General features: G+C 31.4%; 1 protein-coding gene and 1 pseudogene across 4 annotated transcripts; both read right to left on the reverse strand.

Moving 5' to 3' along the window:
• Positions 1-421: 421 nt before the first annotated feature.
• On the reverse strand, positions 422-6482 carry LOC111308115 (G-type lectin S-receptor-like serine/threonine-protein kinase At4g03230; annotated as a pseudogene). Its single transcript, XR_016332277.1, has 9 exons — positions 6419-6482; positions 4647-5978; positions 3278-3752; positions 2721-2872; positions 2418-2616; positions 2118-2328; positions 1763-2000; positions 1533-1681; positions 422-1451 (listed from the first exon to the last, which is right to left on the reverse strand). The product of XR_016332277.1 is annotated as a G-type lectin S-receptor-like serine/threonine-protein kinase At4g03230 (transcript).
• Positions 6483-9846: 3364 nt separating this feature from the next.
• LOC111309250 (G-type lectin S-receptor-like serine/threonine-protein kinase At4g03230) lies at positions 9847-14771 on the reverse strand. 3 transcript variants are annotated; one of them, XM_089749732.1, is made up of 9 exons: positions 14467-14713; positions 13250-14332; positions 12115-12630; positions 11768-11893; positions 11426-11625; positions 11136-11346; positions 10751-10988; positions 10444-10594; positions 9847-10348 (listed from the first exon to the last, which is right to left on the reverse strand). In XM_089749732.1, exons 2-9 carry the CDS (start codon positions 13986-13988, stop codon positions 10046-10048), a joined length of 2484 nt encoding a protein of 827 aa, XP_089605858.1. In that variant the 5' UTR covers positions 13989-14332; positions 14467-14713; the 3' UTR covers positions 9847-10045. The 3 variants fall into 3 exon arrangements, with proteins under 3 accessions (XP_089605858.1, XP_089605850.1, XP_089605854.1); XM_089749724.1 differs by having other exon boundaries at positions 13250-14771; XM_089749728.1 differs by lacking the exon at positions 10444-10594 and having other exon boundaries at positions 10208-10348; positions 13250-14771.
• Positions 14772-19531: the final 4760 nt, after the last annotated feature.

The following is a 19531-nucleotide window of genomic DNA, read 5'->3' on the forward strand; positions in this document are numbered from 1 at the left end:
ATTCATTTTCTTAAAATAAACACGATTTTTAAATTAAAAAAGCAAAAATAAAAATGATTTTTTAAAAATAAATATAAAAAATATTTTCTCAAACTAAATATCTCCTGAATATGATTCTTTTCGGTTCTAATTTTCAATGCTCTCCTTAAGACTAAAAATACGACGGATGCCAGCAAATAACTTCTTATTTACGATCTATACAGTGGGTGGAAAGAAATTGTTGCTAGCGGTGAGCTTCTCGAGAAATGAACGAATTGACTAATTAGGGGGTTGTGTGCCTTGGAGCCCAGCCTGCAATATCACTCAGCTTCATTCCAAGCCCAAGTTATGGACTTGTGGTGCTAGAATTTCCAAGTTCCAAACCCCAATGGGCGTTAATTCAATACGTATTTCTTGTACAAAATATTCAACATAAACCCACGCTCACAAATCAAAGAAAGATATCTAATAATGCTTGAATTTGAACAATTTGTTTTTTTTTTTTTTTTTTTACAATGAATTTGGGGCATGGAGATTGAAAATTTGAAATTGGTTCTTTTGTTATTGATGTGAGATATAGCCATCAAATGGAGATGCAATTTCAGTTGGCCTGAGCTTTTGAAAGTTTCCTAGTAAAGCATGGTCAAGTTTCCACGATGATTGAAAGGGCTGATCGCAACCGCAATCTAATGGCCTATTAGAAGTATTGGTCTTTCTGATTCTCTGCTTTTTTTTTCTTCTCTTTGAAATTTTATGTCACAAGCCCAGAGTCCAGAAGCACTCAAATCAGGGAGTGAGATCATCCAACTCTTAAGAGGGGGGCTGTTGGCGTCCCTAGCTCGTAATCTTGATTTTCTTTTTCGTTGTTAAGATATCATTCAATAGGTTTCCATGTCAGTTGGCAGACCATCAGGGATACATTGTTTGGCTGGCATCATAAATGATGTTTTAAGGTTAGAATTAAGGTAATCTTCAAAAAAGTAGGCAATTCTTGAGCAGTAACTGCCAATTGCAGATTATGCTCAAACAAAATTAAACACAATAATTGCAAAACCCAAGCAGTCTGAAGTGTCAAATGATATACAGTTAGAACATAGGGGACAAAAAAAAAAAAAACAAAAGCAAATAGTAAATATAAAAATTGTTTTTTTATACTTGTAGTTATACTATCTACCATATTCCAAAGTAACGGTTAACTCATTTTGGGAAAATGTCTCTGGTTTACTAGATGAAGAAGCTCTGCTAGAAGGGCATCGCCTGACTACAAATGCCGGTTGTTTTGGAGCTGGAAGAGATGCAGTTTCGCTGCCAAGCATGAAAACTACCTGTGGCATGGTGGGGACGATCGTTGGGGTCTTCTTGTACGCACAATAGCCCGACATTTAGACACTTTGGAAGTTCGTTTGCTTTGCAACTCTCACACAGTGGTCCAACAAATCTATTGCCCTGTCTGTTTTCCACAAATGCCAAGCCTGGGAACAGTGTTGTACAACGCAAATCGGCATTAAGTGGAGAATAAGATGAGTGTGTTAAAAGGACGGAACATAACTTACGTAGCCCAGAAGGCTCAAAGACTGTTCAGGCTGGTAAAATCCGGTGTTCCTCTTCCCGGTGATGATCTCAATTACAACAACACCAAAGCTAAAAACATCTGATTTGAATGAGAAAAGTCCGTCTAGTGCATACTCGGGACATGTAGCCACTGCATCATCCAAATTAAGAGATTAAAACTATTTACCAATATAATCCGGTTATATGATTCAACCATTCAAGTAAAACTTACTAAGTGCCAACTACTCTGTTTGTGTTTGCAGTAGTTTCTTTGCCTCCAAAAATCCTGGCCAAGCCAAAGTCAGAAATTTTGGGATTCATCTCCTCATCTTGTAGAATGTTGCTCGTTTTCAGATCTCTGTGAATTATTCTCAGCCTTGAATCTTGGTGGAGATATAGAAGGCCTCGAGCAATTCCCAAAATGACGCGGTATCGCATATCCCAGTCCAGCAGAACGAATTGCTTCCGATCTTGTAAGGTTTTCTTTTCCATTCAAGAACACATCTTTAGTGGCTGCTCAGTTTCTATGAAATCAATGTGAAGATAGTATGTGACATTACACGTTTGACAGTTTTGTAGAGACTCACTAAATATGAAGGAATCTAAGCTTTTGTTAGGCTTATACTCATAGAGTAGCATCTTTTCATCTCCTGAAACACAATAGCCCAAAAGTCTGACAAGATTTCGATGTTCAAGTCTTGCAATCAGCACGACCTCATTTTTGAATTCCTCTAAGCCTTGTCCTGAACCACTTGAAAGCCTCTTTACAGCAATTTCATGCCCTCCTGGAAACTTACCCTGGCAGTAGCTTCCCGTTTTCAGCATCCATTTTTAACCAAACAAAATTAGAAAGACGAATTATAAGTAGTAGAATAAAAGCATATTACCTTGTGAACAGGCCCAAATCCCCCTTGCCCCAGCTTGTTTGCATTTGAGAAGTTTTTTGCTACTGCTAGAATACTTTCTAAATGAAAAAATGGTACCTCTTATCTTCTTTAAACCGTCCTGAATCAATCAGGTCTTTGACATGTCTCTCACTGTCATACAAGTGAAGTGCAGACTTTCTTTGAATGCTTCCCCATATCCCTATATTTCAGATATTACTTCTTGCAACCAAATGGAACAACCCCCAAATTTTGAGATTCATTTCTGAAAAAAAAAAAACAAAAAAAAAAAGAGTAGCCAATTACCTTCTCCCTCGGCCAGTTTTCTCCTCTGCAAGTAAACATAAACGATTGTGCTTGACAAAATGGTTAGAACAACCGCGCTAATATTACAAGGATCAGAGATAAAGCCATCTTTCTGGTTGAAGACTTGTATCTCTTTTCTCCATAGCCACTGTCTGCTGGAGTAAAGAAGGACCCTTTTAACATATAGACTTGTAAGTTACATGTATGTAAATTCAGTCTCTGCTTCTTTGGCAAGCAAATTCAGAAAGTGATACTAGATGATACTTATGCTTTGATAAACGAAAGTTATTTGCATCAAAATTCACAGTTGTTGCCTGAGCTTTATTAGTAAACATATACTTAGTAGATTGACTCTACATAGGAGAATATGCAGCCAATTTTATTACTCTTTATGGTCTTATCCCTTCCACTATATTATTGGCAATTAACAAAAATGCCATTGCAATATCATTTCCCTCAGCATGACTGATTTAATTTATTCATTATCAAGAAATTATAATGAACTTCTATGAAGCAAATAATGGTATCCAATTAGTTAGTTAGTTATATCATTCTACCTTCAGTGCAATTCAGACTCAAGTTATCCCATCGAAAGTTTGTACTGTAAAGGCACCTCTTCTTTCCATCTCTTGTTACATTACAAGTTGAATATTGGCCAATCTTTGCAATCTGTAGTTGAAGAGCAGGTTGGCTTCAATGGAGGATCCCAGCGGACCCAGCCTATCTCTACTTCATCTGCATTGCACCTGCTAGTAACATGAAATGGCGATGGCTGCTTGAACTGAAAGAAATTGTCACCTGAATTTCCAGCCTTACAATCATTTGCATCGTTGGTTTGAATGGTAAATTTCCGTGTTTCTGAATTTATGCTTGTCACTCTATAGGTGCCACTGGGCACATCAAAGGTAACTTCCCCTGAAGAGATGTTGCAGTGAAAACTGAGGTACATGGCATCACCACACTTTGGTCCAGTGCTCAGTGGATAGGGAATCAGGTTTGTGCCACAAGTCTCAAAACTTCTTCTGGTTGATTCTGCAGTCATAAAATGACTTCAAATTCAGATGATGAGCTCTTTGTCATTTCTCATTGGGAAATGATTTAAAATGGGGAACATGACTTTTGAACCTCATACAACTAGCCTGTAAGTCCAGACAGGTAGCACACAATAGACACAATAAAATTCTCTGATGCAAACAGAATAACTTTTACACTGTGTTTGGTAGGAGGGAAAGAGAGTGGAAGGAAAAACTACTTTCTTTTCGCCATTTCCCTGGTTTGGTAGGAGAGAAATAAGGGGAGGGAAGCAAAATGGGTGGATTTACATATTCCTTTCCTTCAAACGCAAACCTTTCAAATGTGAAAGGAAAACACTCATTTAAATTAAATTAACAAATTTATTTACAACTTTACCCTTAACTTCTTTCTTTTTCTGTATTTTCTATCCTTCGTACCAAACACAATGAAGAAAAAAAAAAAAACTTTTTCCTCTCCTAAAGTCATCTACATAGTTTCTCAGGGATTGCATTTTTAGGCAACTACCAAAATAGACAGAAAACATAATGTTCATTATATAGTCAACTATCATTTAATAAGTAGTCATAGAAGTTTTCAGGCCATATCTCTGAGAAAAGAAGCATGGCAGTAGAATCAGAAAATAAGGAATTTTCTTAAAGCAGGAACTCAAATTGCCTAAATGGGCAAACGTTATTCAAACAGGTTTAGGTTCAAACCATTACAAGTTTGAAAAATTAGTTTAGTATGGCCGCATAGGCTTCTGTAGATTTCTCATTCTATAGGATATATAAAGACATACCTTATCTATAGTTCACATTTGACTTAGAAAGAGGATTGTCATGAAGCAAAATTGATCATTAACTTTTCGAGAATCATAAAATCAAGCAATTTTCAGAAGGGAAAGGGTTGTACCTACATCAGAAACTGCCAACCGGACATTAAGGTTGCGGCCACCTACATACTCCTCCTGGATATTGTTGAGACCTTCCAACCATATCCAGCATGCAGCAAGCTGCTACCACCCTGTGGAACAATATCAGGTTCTTCATAAGAATAAGCCTGGCACTGGTAGTTGTTAAGGCACTGTAATTTGCATTCCATTTCATTCTGAGCATTAAACTGCGAGTTTGGATTCCCCACTTCCATCATATTCAAACTCAAGAATGTGTCACTCTCATCGTTCTTGTTGCATATCCTTGACTTTCTAGTGCATCCAGGTATTCCAATTTTCTGGTGAACTAGGTGCAAAGCGAGGTAAACAGTTGCACATCAAGTCATTGTTGCTGTTGTAGCTACCGAAATTTCTGCATGCATTATAGACACTGCATTTATCTCGGGGCTCTGCCCAAATCAAGGCCCAGATCTTCTCAGAATCCCACTGAAAATACTGAATTTGATCGAAGAAACTGATAATCAACCTTGTATCACTGTATAATGATGAAGTAAGATGAGGCATGGACTCGTTATGGAGTATAACTGAGGTAAAATTTGACAAAATGAAAGAAATTGCTGATGGCATGGCTGAAGGCATCCCTCAGGACCAATGAATTTACCCGAAGCACCACTTTTCCGATACCTTGCTGTTCTTTTCCAAATGATGAATCGGTTAACTCTTTCATGGTCTATCTGAAATGTGAAATTCCCCGGAGCTGGATCATCATAACTTTTCCAAGAAGTTAGTATCATGTCTCCATCCATTCTCATGCCTGGAAGAAATGTATCAGTTGGATTATCAAAACTCTGCCAGATAACGTCTGCTGAGTGGTTTTCTTGTTCTTCATTGCTCAGCACCAGGTTCCCAGCATCCGTCAACCTGGCTTTTCTATATCCAGAAGACACTGCTTCAAGATTCGTTGACCAGAAAGATTTCCCGCTTCCATCCAGCACCTTGAAGTTGCCATCCACTCCAACAATAAGGAATCCACGATCATCCAAAAGTGGCTTGTCTCTATTGGCAACCCATACAACTATTTGCGGATTTGAACCGTAATACCATATCCCCACGTATCTCCTATAGTTGGAGCTTTCATTAGGAGTGAAAAAATCCAAGTTCAAACCTTTTTCCTGGTGAAATCATCCTATCTCCACCATCACTGATCGAACCATTTACTGCTATGGTCTCTTTAGCAGGAGAACATAAAATAGAACTGCAAAGCAGAAATGTGTACAAAAATAATGTGGGTAGCATCTGCCTTACCAAACAATTAATGTAGTAATGATTTTTCTTTGATCTTACTTCTCTTACTTATGATTGTTATGGAAGATCAAAAACTAGGAGGCATTCATTGGCTTAGCGGTCACCTGTTTCCGCAGGTTCTGCAGAAATTTTTATATTCTCTTCTCTATGCAAAAGTGCTCTGCTTTTGTTTCCGTCATCGAAAAAGCCCCCACAACCACAAGGCAGCTTGGTCAGATGCTAATACTATCCATGGATCGACTGTGGAAGATGATGGCGAAGTATTGTCGCGAGTTGAATGACTAAACTAAAGCTAATAGCGACAGAGTCATATAAAAATTGAAATTTCCCTCGTGATATGGAAATTTGGAGAAAGGAAAAGTTTGACGTACCGATTGGCCTTACGCTTTTCTAATTTCCAGGTAGCAAATAATCCTAGGGAAAGAAAGCTCCGCCAATTCCTTTTAAGATGAATGTTTTTAATTATAGTACTTTGGCTTTCATCCACTTGAAGCAAAACACAGATCTGATGCTTTGAGGAACTTAAAAGACATCCGGAAACTGAGGACCATGATATACTCAAAAGGCTTGGGCAACCAATTATAAAAAACTCGAAACAAGTCAGAGACTATAGCAACAAACACCTTAATTTAGATGATAATGTCATGCATTGCACCGATGATATGTCTAATTGCTTTTCGGAAGATAACATGGATTATGTTAAAAGCGAAATGGAAGAAAAATCTTGATCATCACGTGGTGTTCTTTTCATTTATTGAATTAATCCGCTTCCTAAATCGTAAGCAGCAATATCAACAAGATTTTCGCTCCCAACCTTTTTATTTTGCTCAGTTACCATTCGGCTTAAAAGTAAAGAGTCAACGGCCCATTGATTGCGCGTGATGCAACGCTTACTTCGAAGTGACGGATCATCTCGACTGTCGATTGCCTGTTTGCTAGGCTTCCCAATAATCCCCAACCCCAAAGAGTCCAATTTACATTTTATGGGCCGTCTGAATCTCTCCCCTCAACTCATCTTGAGCCAAGCGCACTTCTCTCTCATTCTTGGATCTCTTCAGGCCTGCATTTCATTCATATCTACTACAAGCTCCTCTTAGGATTGTTTTTTATTTTGTTTTTCTTTTGCTGAATAATAGTAACTTCGCTTCTAATTTCACACGACACGATTCCATCAAATTCAAAAAACTAACATTTTAATTTTGAATATAATTGTTAATGATATCTAAAGAAATTTATAGGCATATTCCAATATTACATGACATTATTTAACTCTTTCCTAGTAATTTGTTAGGTTCTCAATTTCTCTATTGCTTTTAAATACGTTATTATTATTGTACTTCGTTTATTATTTTATTATTAAAAAACTTGTTAATGGAGAAATGATGCATATTAAATTTTATATTTTAAAAAAAAAATTATTTTTGTAAATTATATACCAATGTTAACTTTGTAAGTTTTTTACATCGCAATGTTTATTTTAATTTTTATGAGATTTCTATTATGTTTAATAATTATCATAAGAAATTAAACATTCATTTTTATGTATATATAAAAAATAAAAATAAAAAACCTTAAAGTCAACATTAACATGTGATTTTTATTAATAGTATCTGACATAAAATATTAACCCTATGAAATTGCACACACATGAAAATTATTTTAATTTTTCGTTAGTATAGATTTTACAACTTGATATGGATTTAAATTAGTGAGATCTTGTTAGTTTAGTTTTTAATGGATATATTAACCAAAATTAAATTATTACCACCAAATATAATAAGATAATTAATTTCATAAAAAGTGACCATCAGCTTCAGCATCAAACACAGGCATCTGATCAAATTTGTCAACTGTATCTTAACTTTATGTCAATTTTAAGCTATTTGATAAAAATATTTTTTTCCTTTATTAAAATTAGTTTATTTATTTATTCATTTTCAAAGATGTTTTATTTTATATCTTTATTATAGATCCTTTAATCATATTCGATCTTATTTTTTTTATTTTTTCATCCCTATATAAATTGTAATTCTTTAATAAAAACTGCAAATTTCTTACGAGATGTTCAAACCACTAAAATAATGGAATGAGCAAATCAAAAGTATTCCCCTACATTGCTATATCATTTTTATATTCCACATGGCCATGAACAATAATGGTATAGTCAAAAAATTAAAGTTAATGATATTTACTATTTGTATTCACATGTGCATGTACATATTTTTAATGAATCAAGATTTGATATAAAAAATTACTTAATAAATCATTTATAATTGATTGCCAAATTGAAATAATGACTTATAATATTGCAATTTATAATTTATTTTACTTTAGTGCTTTCCATGAAAACACAATTATTAAATATTGATCCAATGACATTGACCATCCACAAAATTTAATAACATATTATTTTATTAATAAGCTAAGGATGCAAAACAATCAAATTAATTTTAATTATTTGTTCAATAAAAATTGTTTTGATAAATTTTTTTATTTGTTGTTATTATTTTTGAATGTCATTGAAACTCAAGGAAAATATATACAGTTATTGCATATGTTCAAAAGAGAAAATATATTCACGCATGGGTCAATATGCTGATCTTGCGTGAACATATATATTGCATGGCATGGAACTAATTAAAAAACTAAACATAGTTTAATGATTAATGTAACAATTATCTATATAATTTGCTTTGTTCATTATTACTAAAAAAATAAAATTCTAATATAAAATTCTTCAATATTTATGTGCTAATCATCCACATGCAAGTGTCACGAATTGTGCGCAAGCCCTAAGCCAAAAGGGACATGAGACATAACTTGTTTAAGTTGGTGCAAGCAAATGACAGGGAAGGATCGAGACCAAAGTCTTAAAAGTACATGCAAGATCCAAGTGTGTGGACAAAACCAAAGCTAGGGTGTGGGAGTATAACTGAGGTGAGCAGCCTAACGTCAGGTACGAGGATTGCTCGTTGGAAGGTTCTAGAATAACACAAAAAATTGGCACGGATATTCAAGCATAAAAGAGTCTAAAGTAGCCTAAAGATAAACCAAGCACGCGAGGACAAAAGGGTTTAGAGAAGCTCGGAGGCAGGTAAAATGCGCTAGCATAGAAGGTTTTAGAAGAGCCAGGCGCAAGAACAATAGCGAGTACTATAGTGCTCGGACAAAGAAGACTCTGAAAGAGCCTAGCTGCAAACGGAGAAGGTTCTGGAATCCATTAGACATGGGCACTCAACAAAAGTACCTTAATCCTTCTTGACGCAAGGCTCAGTAGGGAGCCTGAAACCAGCTAGATTCTATAAAATCCTTAACCAACCTAGATGGTATCTAAGAACCATGAAATGGTCTACAAGGCCTATGATGGCCACTTACTTGGATTTATATGAACCTCATATGCTAGAGAGGTTCAAGTATAAATAGACAAGCCCTTCCCCCATTTAAACAAGATACATAGACAACACAAGTAAGAACCAACAAATCATAGTAAGAAGCCATACTTACGAGACTTGAGGATAGACATAAGAGAGTCTTTGTAGGACATTGGCCAATTGTATATAACATCACATAAATAGAAGTATAATTGCTTTATTGCTTTCCTTCATAGTTTTCTCATAAACTCTTAGCTTTCTTAGAACTCCTACAGAGCCAATAGAGTGCATAGCACAAGTATTTAGCACAAAGTCGAAGAAAAGACCGACTTAGACACATGAATAGTAATTTCTTGGCTAAAGCCACACAGATGCTAGGTTTAAGCTCCTGTCCCATAGCACAAGCACGTGTAACATAGACTAGTATAAAAGAAAAAGGTTACATGAACTTGTACTATTGAACACCAATTTGAACTAAAAAATAATTGAGAATCTTACTCTTTCAAATGTCTGGGGGATTTTTATTTTGTTTAGGCGTGTCATCTATTGATAAAATATTAAAATTTTAATTTTAGTAAACAGTTTTGCAAGCTCAAAACAACATACAACAAAAAAGAAAAATTAAACGAGTATAAAGACATTTGAGAACAAGATTAACAATGGAGGAAAATATTCATGATCATGACTCATGAGGAATAATAATAATAACAATATAAATAACATATTCACGACAGCCTTCAGAATTATCGGCCTTCTTCCAGAGTAGCAGTGATCTCAGTATTAATTTCAGCTTTACTGGAGGTAGAAGCTGTGCTAGAAAGGGTTTTCCTCGTCAGAAAGGCTGGCTGTTTAGGAATAGGAAGGCTCGCCATTTCGCTACCCAGTAAGATAACAACATTGGACATGGTGGGGCGATCGTTGGAATCTTCTTGCACGCATAACAGTCCAACGTGGACACACCTCAAAAACTCACTTGCATTGCAACTTGACCGCACTGTCTCCTCCATTAAATCCAATGCCTTACCTTCTTGCCACAATCTCCATGCCTGCAACAAAAGTTAAAATTGCAGTTGGTATATATGGAGAAGGAAAGTATTGATAAAGGACTAAATTTACACCAGAAAAATTCATCTATTCTTACATAACCAATTAGGCTTGGGGCATGTTCCTCCTGATAAAATCTCATGTTCTTTTTTCCGCTAATGATCTCAAGCATGATGACGCCAAAGCTAAAAACATCAGATTTTACTGAGAAAAGTCCATCTAATGCATATTCTGGCGCCATATACCCACTGCATTTTAGAACAATCATTATGATTTGACCTTAGAAGTGCATTACCTTCATATATATATATATATTTTTTTGGTATAAAGTTCTTGGTTGAAAGCATAGCCGGAAAGTAGAAATTAATTCCATGCTGCAATAAATAAGAAAATTTGCAACTCACTATGTTCCAACTACTCTAATTGTGTTTCCTTCAGTTTGTTTTCCTTGGATCATCCTTGCAAGGCCAAAATCGGATATTTTTGGATTCATCTCTGCATCTAGTAGTATGTTGCTAGTTTTCAAATCTCTGTGAATGATTCTCAACCTGGAATCCTGGTGAAGATAAAGCAATCCTCTAGCAATTCCTATGATGATGTTGAAGCGTGTCTCCCAGTCCAATTGTTGGCTAAATGATTCATCTTTATAATTCCTCATGGAAGACCATAACAAATATCAGTCACCCTATAAGATTTATTTTTCTTTCATTTTGGTTTCTCAAAATTAGTAAAATAAAAAAAAGTCAATCAGGATCAAATAAGATAACAGTTAAGGTTTCAGCGGCTAACCAAATATCAACGAGTCTAAACTTTTGTTGGGCATATATTCATAGAGTAGAATCTTTTCCTCTCCTCTTATGCAGTAGCCCAATAGCCTCACGAGATTCCTGTGTTGAAGTTTAGCAATCAACACAACCTCATTTTTGAATTCCTCCAAGCCCTGTCCCGAAACACTTGAGAGCCTCTTTACAGCAATTTCTTGACCTCCTGGAAACTTACCCTGGGATCATAGCCTTTGTAAGATAATAGAACCACCAAGAATAAATGACATCAATTTCTGAAAGTCTCGCAAACTATACCTTGTAAACCGGCCCAAACCCTCCTTTTCCAAGTTTGTTTTCTTCTGAGAAATTGTCTGTTGCAGCTAGTATGCTTTCAAATTCAAAGAAAGGTACGTCTATGCCCGTCCCATCCTTTTCTTCGAAATGGCTCGACTCCATTAACTCTTTAACACCTCTCTCAGTGTCATACCGATGAAGAGCAGCTTTTCTTTGTTTTGCTGAATTCAAAAGAAACAAACATTTAGGAGGATACAACAATACTTTTTGTTAAAAACTAACTATATATAAAATCCCATAAGTATTACTTTTATGTTGATCCAGTAAGTTGGTGGAAGTCAGTAAAAGATGCACCACACTTACCTCGCCTCTTTACCATCTTTGTTCTCCACATGTAGATAGAAACAACGGCACACAAAAAGCCCATTGCAATTGGCACAGATACTCCAAGAATCAGAGGAAGTGGCTTGTTTTTATTAAAATGCTCTTCTGCAAGAATGGGTCAGAGAATGTCATACCAATAGTGCTTAAGGGGCACCACTCTTGATGGCATACAGACCAAAACTTTTTTTTTTTTTTTTTGTGTTTTCTTGAAAGGCAAGGCAGAATGAATTTTATTCCAAAAGCGGTAGATACATGACCAAACTGACTTGCCATTTGTTAGAGGTAAGTGCTATACCACAATTTTATGCATCAAATTTATTGCTAACCTTGAGTACAATTTAAAGCTGAGCCATTCCAACGAAAGTTAGCATTACAAAGGCACCTTTTTGGTCCATTTCCTCTTTTATTGCAAGTTGAATGCGGCCAATCTTTGCAGTCAACAGATGAATTACAGGTTGGCTCTAGCGGTGGCTTCCAAGTAATTTCTACTTCAACTACACCAATTAGTGAAGAATTAGCAGTAAAGTTGCCTCGATAACTACTGTACATGCTGGTCAAACTGAATGCCGATGATTCACTGAGCTGCAGATTTTTGTTTCCTGACGAATGCATAGCACCACAATTATTTGCTTCATCGGCTTGTATTCGGATAACAAATTGTTGTGCCTCCCGATTGACACTAATGACATTATAATTGCCACCAGGTGCCATGAAGCATAGCTGTTCTGTATTGTTGTTACAATAGAAACTGGAGTACATTGGATCACCGCATTTTGGTCCAGTGCTTAGGGGATAAGGGACCAAATTCGTGCCACAAGTCTCACAATTTCTAACTGTTGATTCTGCAAAGTAGAATAGATATAGTTACATCAAGCTTTTACTTCAGAGTTGCTTTGGTAAATTGTTCCTGCAAGAGGCAAAAACTAAAAATTCTGAAGATTTGCCTTCAGTTGCTGTGTAACCATTAGGGCACTCTTTGAATGCTGCAATTTGCAACATCAGGTTGGAAAGAAATAGCAGCAGGCCTTTGCGCTGCATTTGCTAAAACAGAAGATTTGATTGACGAGATTCTTTGTTGTCTTTTCATATTAGAATTAGATTGAAATTTTGATGAATGTTGCGAGCTACAGTGTTAACAGATAGATTTGCTCTGGTTGGGGTATTGACAATACACAAGTTAGTATTTTGAGCAGTTTTTTTTTTTTTTTTTTTTCCAATTTTAGTTGTTAAAGTTCCAGCATGGAAAATTTGGTTTCTGGAATGATATGTTGCTTAATCATCCAAAGAAGAAATTAGTACTCCCAGTATGCATTCGAATGCTAATTCTAGGAGATGCATTTCCCAGGTTCATTTTAAGCTCGGGAAAATTGGCATCGGATTCTTGCAAATTTTCTACACTATCCTTACTAAATTAGCTAACATGACTATTGATATATATGTGCTTTGTGAAGAGTAAAGTACCTATATCAGACCGCGAGACACGGACGTAGAGATCATAGCCATCATCTTGGTCCTCCTGAAGATTTTCGAGATCCCCTCTCCAGGTCAAACATGAATTAGTGAACCCTCTTTGAGCGACAACTGAATATGCCTGGCACTGGCACCCAAGCAGGCATTCCTCTCTGCAGTCTTGTTCATCCTTAGCCTCGTACGGTAAGCCTGAATATTCCACTTTCATCCTTTTCAAGCTCAAGAAGTCGTCGCCACATGATGTATCGTTTCTGGAGCAACCACCCGAAAAATCTCCAGCATTCCATTTATCTAAGAATTTAGGTTTGAAACCTGGCAAACATTTGCATGGTAACTTATTGTTGCGACTACAGGTGCCAAAGTTCCCACAAAAATTGAACTTACTGCAGTTATCTTTTGGCTCCCACCATATCAAGGACCAATTTTTCTTGTCAGTGTCAAACTTCCAATACTGTAAATCTCCAGTAAAATTTATCACCATTCTTGTATCATTGTAAAGTTCTGGGTTTTTCTCTGTAAAACTCAAGAAGTTGACTATTAAAGAAGGCATTTCCTTCGATTTAAAAATTTTACCTGACTCCGCCCCACTTGATCTCCAGTAAGGGATGCTTCTTTCCATGACTACAAGCTGATTCTTTCCTTTCAGATCTTGCTGGAACGTGAAATTCCTAGGTGCAGGATCTTCTTCACTGGTCCATGAAATTAAAGCTAACTTTTCATCCATCTTCATGCCAAAAAGAAATGTATCTGTTGGATGGTCAAAGCTTTGCCATACAAAGGGAACCGTCGACCGTGCATCAAACAAAATTAAGTTACCAGTATCATTCAGCTTTACCGTAAGGTTGAAACGTCTGACCTCAAGCTCTGTAGACCAATAACGGTTCCCTTTCTTATCAGATAGCTTGAGGTTGCCATCTGCAATAGATAAAACTCCACTTTTATCTGAAAGTGGTTTTCCTCTATTAGCAACCCAAACAACTGTTTGTGGACTGGAGGTGTACCATATCCCTACATATCTCTTCACTTCAGGGCTTCTGGATGGGCCAAAGAACCCCAATTCAAATCTATTTCCAGCTGAAACAAGAGTTTGTCCATCAAATAGCCCACTTTTTGATGTTATAACAGTTATAGCAGAGCAGCCATTAAGAGAAGACAATATCAAAATTGTACAGAAAGATAAGATGGCAGAGAGGATGTGAACTACTGACCACCTACAAGTTCTTCTCATCTTCTGTGGAACATAATTTTTCTGCTTACCATCACTCTAAAGCGTATCAACACGTGAACTTTTCTTCTTTCCTGGAGGCTTGAAATACAGCTACTATTGCAAACTGTACAGCTAGAGAGAATTACTTCCAGAAATGAACTAGCTAGTGTTTCAAGAGTATTTGGTTTAAACAGCTTCTGTGAAATGGGGCTAAAGTAGCAGCAATACCTCAGGCATTGGATATGGTTTGCATGATTAAATCAAATTCACTATCAGTTCCCACTTTTATGACCAAACATTTCCGCGTTGACGAAGAACAAATCAGGCCACAGAGTCTTATTTTAAGATTTACTAGTCGTGATACTTGCATAATAATTGTTAATTAAGTTATACTCGAGTATCCTGTGAGTGAATTTTATACATCGTCGACAAATTTAGTGATATTATTTTATTAATAAAATAAATTATATGATACCACATAATTAATAGTAATTTTTTAATTTTAATTTTTATATATTTATTTTAAAAGTTAATATTTAATATTTAATAAAATAATATTATTTAATACATTAACAATATATATTTATTGATTGATAATACATTAAATATAAATTAAATTAATATAACTAAATAATTTTAATTTTTTATAGTAATAAAATTAAAATAATCATTATAATACTAAATTAAATTGAAAATGTAAATTTAAGTTTAAAAAGTAAATATAACATAAATTTTAATGTAAAGCTCCAGGAAAAAAATAATTATAATATATAATCTTTAAATATATAATCAGTGAAGGTTGAAAGCAAAAGAATATAACAAAAATTTTAAATATATAATATTTTTCTATTTAGAAATTTTTTTCTTCAAGTATATTAGTGTTAAGCCATCATTTTCATTATTTTTTTTACATTTTTTTTATTTTAAAAAAATTATTTTTTGTTACAATCAAATTGAATTATATATATATATATATATTTTTTTTTTTTGCTTTGTACTTTTTTCACGAGCTCTCTTTTTAGTTCTTTGTAGTAAATCATTATTTTTAATTTTATGAATTTTCTGGACAATCACTTATTGTTCAACTCATTCAAGTTTTGTTTCTTATCTATTTGGTACTAAAAATTTAAATTCTTTATTTTAATTCGAAATGGAGTTGTTGTAAATTTTTTGTTTTTGAAATAAGATAATTATATAATGCTTTCTTTTTTCATTATTGACTTTCATTTTAACATGTACCTATTTAAATAATATAAATTATTTTGTAATTTCATTTTATAGTAAAAAGTGTATATTTACACAAATTTTATTAATTAGAAAATATTAATTTATAAACATGTTCTAAGAAAAAGATATGAAGCAATAAAAATACTAAAGTCTTAATTTAATAATCAATGAAGTTTATTTACGTATTTATAATGGATATTTACTAAAATTAATTTTAGTCTCAAATCTTGATTTCTTAAAATACCATTAAATATAAATAACTTCTAAAAATATCTTATGATAAGAGATTGAAAAACACAGTTACACTTAAAGGTGTATTTTATCCTAAAGCAAATAGCTTTTTTTGTGTTTTTTAAATATTAAAATATCTCAATTAATTTTGGTTCAATATTAATATTGTTTTGTTAAATAATGAAATATAAGAATTTTAAAATTAATAGGATATGTCATTTTTGACAATTGGTAAGAAATATTCTTATATTTTGGAGGTAAATTTTGTTTTAAATCTTTTATTAGATTTTAAAATTGATAGTGAATTTTTTTTAATATTTGAATCTATTTTTTAATTGAAATAGAATAATTTCTTTATTTGATAAACGCTTAATTATATATCTAGTATAAATCACATAAAAAAATTCACTATTTAATTAATATTATTATAAAATTATAAGTTATACAATACATACTATTATTGTTATTATTATTATTATTATTATTATTATTAAATTATATATTTGATTTAAAAATATTACGCATCCTAAAAAATAACTTATAGATAACTTTTTTTATTTTATTTTTAAATAAGTTTAAACTCATTTTTCTTTTCTTTTTTTTTAAAGTCCCTCAAGACATAATTCTTTTTTAGTTGATATAAATGTAATAAAAGATACCATACAACACAACAATTTATTTTAGTAAAGATTTCAAGTTAATAATGAAATAGATAGATAACAATTTATTGCTATAAGTTGTTAATGATTTACTATATTATATTATTAATTTACTATTAAGTTATAATTTTTTTTATTAAGTTACCAATTATTTACTATTAAATTAAGTTATCGCTGATTTACTATTAAGTTATCACTAATGTACTACTACATGATAGATAATTTATTATTAAATTATAGATAATTTATTACAAGTTAACACTAATTTACTACTAAATTATTATTAATTTACTACCATCACTAATTTACAATTATGTTATAACTTATTTAACATTAAATTATTGATGATTACCACTAAATTAACATTAATTTATTATGACCAGCAATTTCCTAATAAATGGACTCTAGATTTACTGCTAGCAAATGTCATTCCTTTTATTTTTTAAAATCTTAATTCACCTTAATTCTTTCATTCTTATTTTTCTCATGTTGGCGTCTCCAAAATTCATAAGTTGTTAAAACTTTTATTTTTTAGATTTACATTCTTAATTCGACTAATTTGAAACGTAAAAATCTTTAACTTCTTACATTTTGCATTTTTCTTTTCAATCAAAATATGTTGACTCTTATTATCATGTCTTTTTTTAGTCAAAACAATTTTTTCACTGTTAATAAAATATAATTAAGAAATGTTTAGTTACTATGCATAATGTGCATATGACGTTAATATAATTTTAATTTCTTACAATCTTTATATTTTTACTTTAAAACTCATAATTTTAGATTTTATAAGGTTGTATAACTTTTACTTTTTTTGTAAATTATTAGTTTGATTTATTTTAGTTCATCATCAATTTATAAAATACTAATCAATTATACTAGTAAAAAAAATTTTTTGGTGAAAATATGGAGTTTAAAAAGTCAATTAACAATATATGAGATAATTTATTTTATAATAATATTATTATTTTATTTAAATTTAAAATTTTTTTATTAAATCTTTTTATTACTTAGGTTTATGATAAATTTATCTTAACTATTGAGATGAAAGTTTTGACTTCGCTCTAGTTAGTAACCAAGGTTCAATTTTTGATAATTTCAAATATAAAAAAAATGTTATCATTGATTGATGATTAAAGTATTACTGATTAACTACTTGCTATCAATGATTTATAACTAAGCTATCAATATTTTTAATTAAACTATCATTAATTTATTACTATATTATGAATAATTTAGAATTATTTTATAAATGATTTATTACTAATTTATTGATAATTTTTTATAATGTTATCACTGATTTAGTTACCATTAAATTATCAATAATCCATTATAAAATTATTAATGGTTAGCTAATTTACTACTAAATTTTATTGATTTACAACTAAATAATCACTAATTTACTACTAATTTACTACTAAGTTACTTACTACAAAATTATCAATTTATTACTAAATTATCAATGATTTATTATTATATTATTATGTATTTACTGCTATGTTATAAGTGATTTACTAATAAATTTTCAATTATTTACTACAAATTATCACTAGCTTACTACTAAATTATCTATAATTTATTATTAAGTTATCATTAATTTACTATTAAGTTATTCATAATTTGCTATTAAGTTATCAGTTATCACTTATTGATTATTAAATTACTGATAATTTGCTATTATAATTTGTATTGATTTACTTTTAAGTTTTCAATAATTAACTATTAAGTTATCAATTATTTACTATTAAGTTATTATTGATTTATTAATTACTAGGTAATTTATGATTTATAATACTAAGTTTATCAATTAATTAATACTAAAATAAAACTTATTTACTATAAAATTATTATTAATTTACTACCGAGTTATCATTGATTTATTAATAAGTTATTAATAATTAACTATTATGTTATTACTTACTTTTTATTAACTATGTTATCATTGATTTCTTACTAAGTTTTCAATTATTTATTACAAACTTATAACTGATTTAATACTAAATTATCTATGATTTATGACTAATTTATCATTAATTTATTATTAAGTTGTCTATGATTTATTATTAAATTATCAATTATCATTGATTGACTACTAGGTTATGATAATTTACTATTAAATTATACTAATTTACTTTTAAATTTTCAATAATTAACTACTAAGTTATTAATTATTTACTACTAAATTATCATTTATTTACTACTAAGTAATTTATAATTTATACTACTAAGTTTATCATTTAATTAATATTAAACTAAAATTAATTTACTATTAAGTTATCACTAATTTATTACTAAGTTATTATTATTTATTATTAAGTTATTAATCTTTAACTATTAAATTATTTGTGATTTACTATTATGTTATTATATATTTACAGATATGTTATAATTGATTTATTAATAAATTATTATACATGTACTATTATATTATCACTGATTTAATACTATATTATTATATTATTATTGATTTAATCCAAAGTTATAAATTATTTACTACTAAAATATTATTGATTAATCATAATAATAGAGAAAATGAAACAGTAAACAATGTATCTCCTAATAAAAGAGTTTCATATTAATTCTAAAGAAATTCAAAATTAATACATTTGTGTTTTTTTCATTGAAATATCATATAACAATAACTTTTTTTTATCATATAAAAAAGATAAAACAATATATAACCAATCAATATTTTGTTTTCATTTTTGTTTAGGATAATCCTCCATTAATACTTTCATCGATTAAACATAATTGTGCATTTTACTAGTTGAATGCTTAAATTTTCTATTATCTACAAATATTTGTTATACATGAATTTTTATTATATATAAATATTAAAATATGTAGTTTTAAAAATAAAATAAAAAGAACTTCTAACCTTGGTATGTTGTCATATTTTCTTCTTAAGAAAATTTCAATCGTTATAATAGCAAATTTGTTATTTAGTAC

This window comes from Durio zibethinus, chromosome 2 (assembly GCF_047325235.1).
Source record: "Durio zibethinus cultivar Kanyao isolate XHJ-2024 chromosome 2, ASM4732523v1, whole genome shotgun sequence".
Lineage (NCBI taxonomy): Eukaryota > Viridiplantae > Streptophyta > Magnoliopsida > Malvales > Malvaceae > Durio > Durio zibethinus.